This window comes from Ruditapes philippinarum, unplaced genomic scaffold (assembly GCF_026571515.1).
Source record: "Ruditapes philippinarum isolate M1 unplaced genomic scaffold, ASM2657151v2 ctg16230_1_1_1_1, whole genome shotgun sequence".
Taxonomy (NCBI): domain Eukaryota; kingdom Metazoa; phylum Mollusca; class Bivalvia; order Venerida; family Veneridae; genus Ruditapes; species Ruditapes philippinarum.
Window position 1 is genome coordinate 1 of NW_026852644.1, and position 8,956 is coordinate 8,956.

General features: G+C 31.9%; 2 protein-coding genes across 2 annotated transcripts; both read left to right on the forward strand.

Moving 5' to 3' along the window:
• The first annotated feature begins 959 nt into the window (after positions 1-959).
• LOC132719664 (cholinesterase-like) lies at positions 960-5,531 on the forward strand. The gene is made up of 5 exons (XM_060703476.1): positions 960-1,215; positions 1,928-2,051; positions 3,671-3,860; positions 4,353-4,483; positions 4,795-5,531. Exons 1-5 carry the CDS (start codon positions 1,049-1,051, stop codon positions 4,855-4,857), a joined length of 675 nt encoding a protein of 224 aa, XP_060559459.1. The 5' UTR covers positions 960-1,048; the 3' UTR covers positions 4,858-5,531.
• LOC132719685 (cAMP-regulated D2 protein-like) lies at positions 5,086-5,793 on the forward strand. The gene has a single exon (XM_060703507.1). It carries the CDS (start codon positions 5,086-5,088, stop codon positions 5,791-5,793), a length of 708 nt encoding a protein of 235 aa, XP_060559490.1.
• Positions 5,794-8,956: the final 3,163 nt, after the last annotated feature.

Sequence of the window (8,956 nt, forward strand, 5' to 3'; positions counted from 1 at the left end):
CAAATATCCGAAAAATGGGGAAATATGAATAATGAGGTCACATAAATAGAACAATGACTTAGTTTAATGTAGTAGCAATCCGATTTATCACAAATACATCATCTATTGGTTATGTTTGTATTTATTTTATGTTATATATTTGCGGATAAAAATTAATTTGGTGTATAATCTTTTGTTTTCGGTAGTGAAACATAAAATTAAAAATTAAAGCAGCATGCCTTATTCGTGCAAATTTTCATGAATATTTTGAAAATGTGTTTATAAGTAAAATATTGTAAAGTGAACAAAGAAAGTAATTTACAAATTGCGAAACGGCACATACAATGCACGTACATTACCAAAGAAAGGGTCAAAATATACACACAAAAACCTTACTGCGATAGTCATACAGTAGAAATATGGCCATACGAGGGTTGTCCAAAACATTCGTGCACTGCAGTTATTGTTCTGAGAGTAATTGATAAAAAACATGAATTATATATCACTTGAAGGTGAAATATGTCTCAAATAAGAAGACATAAGAAAAAGCCATGTAACCGGCGTATCGTGAAAAAAGAATTGTCATTAAGTTACCTTAGTAACGTAATACCGGCGCACTACAAAAAAATGGGTTAGTTCATTACTGTTATTGTATTAATTTTCTGTTGCTTGTAAAGTGGCATTTGCTTTTATGTCATAATTTGTTTTACTGTCAATAGAGGAATGATTTATGTAAAGTATAATGTTGTTTTTATTGTTCATATGCAATGTACATGTAAGAGATTTCTTGAATCTTGAATCTTTTTACTTTTTTTAAATCTTAATAAATATTATCACGGTTAATTTTCTTGAAATATTTTGATTCATCTGGAGGCATGCAGCTTTAAGATATTTATACTTATTATCTGAACTAAGGTTAGTAATAAGTGTACTAATCCTAGATAGAAACACTAGTATAAACATAGATATAGTTACGATAAAACTTATTTATCAAGGTTAAGAAGAAGGTTGTATTAGCACGTCTAGCCTTTGTTGATGTATTGCATTATACATATTGATATTCATAATAATGGATGTTACATTTCTCATTATTTTCCTCACCGTGTTTTATGATGCATATGCTGTAACAGAACCGGTTGTTCCAACAGTGAACGGAGATGTCCGAGGAATCAGAAATGAAAACAGTTTGCAGTTTCTCGGAATTCCGTACGCGTCACCGCCAGTTGGACCCTTGAGGTTTGTATATTTAGAAAGTTTTCACTCTTTGTACTAAAATCTTTATCTCTTTTATCTGTCTCTACGGATAGATCCCTAAATCACCCTAACCTATCTAAATCAAATTATCAGATTTGTGCATTATAATAATTATTGGATGACAATCTATGTGTTTACAAAAACACATGTCTATGTTTGTGGTTAAATCTATTGTTATTCAAACAAAAGATCAGAGTAGGGATCTATCAATTCCAAATGACATAAATGTATTTCTGTATTAATTTAAGATAAAGTCAGACACGAAGAATGTAAAAATAAGAGCAAGAATACCATTATGCTTTAAGACTCAGTCTTAGAGTTAAATGGACAACAAAAACCTGTATGAATGAAAAAAAAATATGTGACTTGCCTGCTCATGAAATCCGAGCATAAAAATAGGGTAACAGTGATAACAGAGCCACAAAATATAAAATGTACATTGATTGTCATTTTTTTCATAATTTACCGTGTACTTTCTATCAGTGACGCCAGTCAAAAAAGAACTATTGATAAGTCTTAAGTAATTTAACCTTTTCTGTTCGGAAACAGGAAACAAATTTATATGTAAGTAGTCAAAGCATGAAGCCATGTAAAAGAATACAATAAAGGTGGGATTTCTATAAATATTTTGTACTTCCTTACGTCTTGATATATATAATATCATAAAATAGTGTTGTTGTTGTTGTTATCACAGATGGAATGATCCCGCTATCCCAGCGTCATGGAGACCAGCAACATACAACGCTACATCACGCAAACCTGGCTGTCCTCAGAAATATTGCTTTCAATTCTTGCCAAATACAAGCTGCCCAATGCAGGTATGTATATGTCTTATTCATATTAAGTTGTTTCTTAGGATCGGTATATTTAAGTCAAATTAAATTTAACTAATGTTTGAAATATTTATCATGCTGTATTTCAAAATATTTCAAAAAAAAATAGACCCATTGTGTAAAATGGCATAATTTAACTTTGTCTAAAAGTTATTAAAAATAATTTCTTATAAACAATTACAAGTGACAAAAAAGTAGGAATAAAGCATCAAAATGTATGGAATAATAACTTTGGTACTGCATTTGCAGTTACTATTCAGTTACCATATAGATGGAGTGGCCAATGTGCATGTCGTTTAAACAAAATATTTTTTCATCAAATTTCCAAGATGCAATATGAAAAACTCAAATATAGCTTTATAATTTTATTCCATCCATAAAATGAGTAAAATGTCGAACTGGTAGCTGTAACTGTAACATTTTATTGCATTTTTTATTCATTGTAAACAGATCTCAACAGAGGAGACAATAAATAGACAACATACTCGTATAATTAAATGCAACAACAATTTTCTGAGCGTTTACAAAATCATGTACTATTGTACGAGGACGTTCCGTGTCTCGACAGCTCAGACAAAGTCATTGATTATATCATTATCATCCAATAATCATATAGCAATCTATTCACGATGTTGTTTCACGTCACAATTTGTCTGCATCATCATTTATATAATCATTCTTTTCATTGATTGATTTTAAACACATACATATATTCCGAGGGTTTCAGCATTGCCTGACGCGTAGCATCTCTTGGATTTCGCCTCCTATGAACGAATATTATTAACAACTTGTTCTGTTTAGCGACGAGAGAATATATTTACTGCAGAAAGGGAGAGAAGCAAAGCTATTGAACTTGTTGATAGTCAAATATTTCTATGAACACATGGCTTGCTTTTTCAAATGTAATATTTTGAACAATTAATGCATAACAATTTTACCATCATACACTGCCTACAAGTCTGTTTGATATTGCCTCTAAAGTATCACATACAAGTATTTTTCACATTGCCTCTAAGGTATCACATACAAATATTTTCACATCTCACATCAAACCCCTTGTATAAACAGTTTTCAAACTTCTAAATTTCTACAGCATTTGCACATACCTAAGTGATTTCGACATACTTGCTCAATCATTAACTTATCTTAAAACATAATACTTCTAAAATCCAAACGTTTTTAGCAAATATGAGTCAAATTTACTAAATCTGTCATATCTCATCATGAAGTAATCATACTAGTGAATTTACACCAATCCGTTTTTGGGGGCTTTTTGGGTGGGTTGTTGTTGTTGTTTTTGTTGTTTGTTTTTTTATAAAATCAGTTGTTCGATTCTTAGAGAACTACCATACCGAAGAAATAAAAAGAAAATAGAGAGAAATCAAAAGAGAGAGATTGTGTTTACCTATGTGATATTCACAAAAGAAATAAGTAGAATGCTAAAGAATAGTCATTCCCTTCCCACTAACTTTATCTGTAGGGCATTTAACGTATTAGTTTGGAAAAACACTTGCAAGATTTTAGAAATATCTGTTCGTCTCATAAAAGATAAATTCAATCATTTATTCCAGTTTTGAATATAACGAGTCACATTTTTGTTTTAGATGTCTGAGGATTGCCTATACCTCAATGTATGGACACCGGCTGACGCTACAAACAGTTCCGGATATCCGGTGATGGTTTTTATCCACGGAGGTGCCTTCAAATGGGGATCAGGATCAACATTTACTTATGATGGTAACAACCTAGCTGCTGGTGGAAAAGTGATTGTTGTCAACATGGACTATAGAGTTGGTGAGTTCTTTAATCGTCCTCAAATTCCAACTTACGCATACAAATAGAGAAAATAAGAATCCCTAAAGAAAGTCCAAAACGGCAAAATTGTAAACGTTGCAGGCTCGGTTTGATTGAGTCCGCTAATGGACGGTACTGTCAAGTGCAAACTACCGTCACCCCCCCCCCCCCCAAACACCGGCTAAAGCAGAATTCAACATTTAATTTTATGAATTTAGAAACAAATTTATAAAAACTGTTCCAATTCAATTTTTATTATCCCGCCTTAAATATGGTTACAAAACTCAAATTAGAGAGTGTTTTCAATGTAAAATGATTTATAAAGATTTATTTATAGTATGATTCACTGGACTATTTTTAAGGATTTGCGGTCTTCAGTTCATATATGTTTACCCTTCATTTCCCGTTCTGGATAACGTCGTCATGACACAAAGTTGACAAATATTTTGAATAATCTGTATGTATTAAAATTAATTGATGGTTTCTTTACAGGTATTTTAGGGTTTTTATACACTGGAGACTCGTCCTCAGACGCCAAAGGTAATTATGGAATTCGCGACCAACGACTAGCATTACAATGGGTACAACAAAATATTGTTAATTTTGGAGGAAATCCATCTAAGGTAATTCATATTACTCAAGTTTACAAACAACTATTGAATATGATGCATATCACACCGCGGTCAAAATAATAAATTAAGACAAAATACAAAAGCTTGTTGTTTCGTTTATTCAATAAAATATGTGGCAAAATAATTCATTTGCAATGTATGTGCAGTTAGCAGTGATCCCACTAACAGAAGTATTCCTGCTTTTACTGCTCGTAAATATTTAATTTTCTTCACGTTTAATATCTAATATAAAAATATTTCAGAGCAAAAACTATTTGTCTTCCAATAAGAAAAATATATTTAAAAGGTTTATATTCTTTTAGGTGACCTTATTTGGACAAAGTGCCGGTGCTCAATCAACATTTAATACATTTGATGTCACCTAAAACTGACAGCAGTTTGTTCCGGGCAGCTATTATTGAAAGCGACTCCATTTGCTGTTCCATACAGAGAAAAGACGAAGCGCTTTTCCTCACAAGCAGATTAAGAAAAATTCTAAGGTGCCCTGAAATAGACATTATGTTATGTATGCGAGCAAAATCAGTTGAAGAAATAAATGACGCACAAGAAGAAATAATCAGTAAAAGTGACCGCTGGAAAATTCAATGAATATTATGAAACCCATCGGTCCTATCATTGATGGAACTGATCTTATAACTCAGCCACTGAAAGCAGCGACAGAAGGGAAATTTAGAAAGATCCCGATGATTATTGGTACTACCACTGAAGAGGCAAGACTGTTTGTGTATGGTGCTTGGACACGCAACCTTACCCGTGCTGAGTACGAAGCTGCTCTGGCAATAATCCATCCACCTCACTTTGAAGACATTGAAATGTTTTATAAACCTAAACCTGATTTAGAAGATTACAGAGACGACTTATGTGTTGTTTGCACCGATTTCATATTCACGTGTGCTAATAGAAATGCTACAAGAAATATTTTAGCAAACAATGATCGTGCAGTGTATCAGTATGTTTTTGATCATGCAACAGCTACACATGGTGGATGGGGTAAGGACTCGTTCTGTGAAGGCCATGTATGTCATGCTGAAGAACTTGGTTACATTTTTCAAAACCAACGCATTGGAAAACCAACATTGGAGGAGACACAGCTAGCTAACAGCATGTTGTTATATTGGACCAACTTTGCTTATTCACTTGAGCCGAATATTGGTAGATTTTCGCCGGTATTGACGTGGCCAAACTATGCATCGAACACTTCAGCTACCATGCACTTTTTAACTCCAAAAAATATGATTTTTCATGATTACAGAAGTACTTTCTGTAACTTTTGGGATTCAGTTGGATATGAACAAAATTAAACTACAAGGCGACTACTATATTACCATTATAACATTATATATGTTTTTGTTTTATATATAAAATGGGATAGGGGGCCCTTTTTAAAACAAACAGAAAACGTTTTTAAAGTGTAGATTGTTATCTCCTTATAGTAGAAATATTTGTCCCCACATAGTAGTTTAAAAGGCCCTTTTAACCCCCAAAAAAAGGGGTTTTTCCCTTTTTTTCCTTGAAAAATTTTTTTTAGTGTTTCTTTTAAAAATTTTTCCCCAAAACATGACCCCCCTAACTTTAGCAAAACCTTTCTTTTTTTCTGTTTTTGGAATTTTAATGACGTTATGGTGTTTTAAAAATGAGTTTTTAATGGGAGTCCGAAATCCCCATTTTTTTAATAAGTACATTTTTCCTATTTTATGCTAAATTACCCCCACATCCCAGAAACTTTTTTTTTTCATCTGAAATTGTAAAAATGCCCCAAAATTTATTATTAAAATACGAGTAATAAAAAACACATTTTTACTTTTCCAAAGGGGAAGTACACATGTACTTATTTTTGAAGATTACCGTCCTGTCTGTAAGATTGGTACATTTGTATGTATATTTTCATTGTCATTTTCTAGATTCTGCTCACACTAATAAAAAATATGCAACGCAATTTGTTATTTACACGTCTAATTTATTTAAAGTTACAAAAAATTAAACCCACAGCCAGTTTGAAAAAATTTTTGGGTGTTGAACACTTTGGGGCAGCCCTTCATTCATCCTGTTTAAAACTTTTTATTAACGGTTTTTAAACCCTGTTGGGGGGGGCGTCCCCAAAAAACCGCCCTTTTTTCTAGGAAACCAAAAACCCCCCCCAGAAAAGTCAAAACTTTCCCCACGTGGGGTTCATACCCATCGCCCCTGGGTAAATAAAATTTGTTTGTTTCCCGGGGCTCAAATAATTTTGAAACCCTGATTTCGCAAAAAAGGGTTTTTATTTTTTGATTTGCAAATTTTTTGAGGAAAGGGGGGTCGAAACAACCCCGGACAACAAAATTTGGACAATTTTTGGGTTTGGCCTCAAAAAAGTAAAAACCAAATTATCTGTCCAAAAATGACTCGATTCCTTTCCTTATTTTGTAAAAACCCCTCAAAGCCTGTTTATTTTAGCAAACTGGGTTTATTACTGTCACCGAAAGGAAATTCTTTGGGTAAACAAAGTTTTTTAAAACAAAAAAACCGCAATTAAAACCCTTTTTTTCCCGCGAAAGAAAAATTTTTCCCCAAAAGTTTGTCAACGTTAAAAAATAAAGATGTAAAATACGGGGGCCCTATCCCCCGTTTTTTGCAAAGGGGCTTTATATCCCCCACCCAAACCCCAAAATGCGGGCCCCCATTTGGGAAAACCCTTTTTTAAAATAAAATCCCTTTTAAGCATAAAGGGCTTTTGATATGTTTGAAAGTAAAAAAAAATTTTTTTCCAATTTTTCTTTTCCCCTATCTTATTTACCCGTTTAAAGTTTTTAATTTTAAAAAAATATTAAAAACTTTTTCATTTAAGTGGGGCCAGACAGTTACCTTTTTTAAAAAATAAAAAAAAAATATCAACAAATTTTTAAAATCAATACGAAAATTAAAATGGGAAAATTTTTTTTTTCATACAGGAGGGGGTTTTTAAAAAGCATTTTTAAAATTCCCCTTTAAAAAGTTTACTAAAAGGGGTTTTTTGGAAACCCTTAAAGGGCTAAATTTAAAAAAATTTTTAAAAACGATAAAAATCTTTCCCCTTTAAACTTTTAAAAAAATTTAAAGTTTAAAATATATCTTCCCCACGGGTTGGGTTTTTTTCTTAAAATGTTTAAAAAATAATCACGTCTGCTCTAATTTGTTTTCTGCTTTTTTAAAAAAGAACTTTTAGAAAAAATAAAAATTTTTTGGGCCGATACACTAAAAGATGCCTTATCCTGAAAAGTGTTTTGGGGCTGAAAAATTTTTGTACATTTTTAAAAAAACCCCAAATTTTCTTTTTGTGGGGTCCCAAATTTTTTTTATTTATTTTTTTATTTTTCCCCACTTTCCTTTAGATTTTTTTTTTCAAAATCATTAAAAAATTTTAAAAAAAATTTCTTTAGCTAAAACCTTTTAAAAAAGAAAAAAAAGAATCCCCAAAGGGAAAACCCCAAATCATCAAAGTTAAAAAAGTTTTTCAAGGGTTTGGTGGGCCCACAAAAATTCTATTAATGGGGAACCTTTTCATCCCAAATTAAGGGGGGAATATTATTGCCCCCCCGATCATGGTGTGCAAATGGGTTTGGCCCCTTTTAGTTAAAATTTTAATTTTTTTTAAAAAAAATTTTTGTAAAAAAGGTGAAAATTTTTTTTGTCCCCCGGGTTTAAGGTGAACGGGTCCATTTTTAAGGACAAAAATTTAATGGTTAAGCCCTTTTGTTATATACTTAAAATAGTGGCTGCACCCTTGATATTTAAATTGGGGAAAAATAACTTTTTTAAACGGGGGAAAAATATAAAGATTTATTAATTTATAAAGTCTTTTTTTACATTTTGAAAAAAAAAATTGAAAAAAAAATATAAAAAATTCACAAAAAAATAAAAATAAATTTTTAATTTTGGGGATTTTTCCCTTTATTTTTTTCAGAATATTTTCCCAACTTTTTTTTACGTGTGTCCGCAAAAAGAAATGACCCCTTTGGAAATTTAAAATACAAATTTAATGCTTTCAATGGGCAGAAAATTACTGCCAATCTCATTGCGTTTAAAAACCTTTTGTATTTTTTCTCGCTTTAAAAAAAAGTACCCGAATCTACCTAGTCCCTTTCCAACCCCCCCCTGCATGGTTGAAACCCCCCTGCTGCCGGGCCACTGGGAAAAATATCCCCCTCTCCATTTCCAAAATATTCTGGCGGGCCCAAAAGGGTTTTAAAATTAAAAAGGATTATTCCCAAAACGTCAAACCCAAATGTGCTTGGGCCCAAATAAGGAAGAGACACGGAGGAGTCATACAGTCTTAAAATCTCTTCAAACCTTCAAACAACCAAAATAACACTTACAATATTTATAACCATTCAAAATATTTCATCAATAAATAATTTACAAAAAGTATTTTTGACAATACAATGCAATACAAGGTAAAAGTTATATTTTAATACAAAGACTCATGTAAGCGTAATTAATAATACGCTT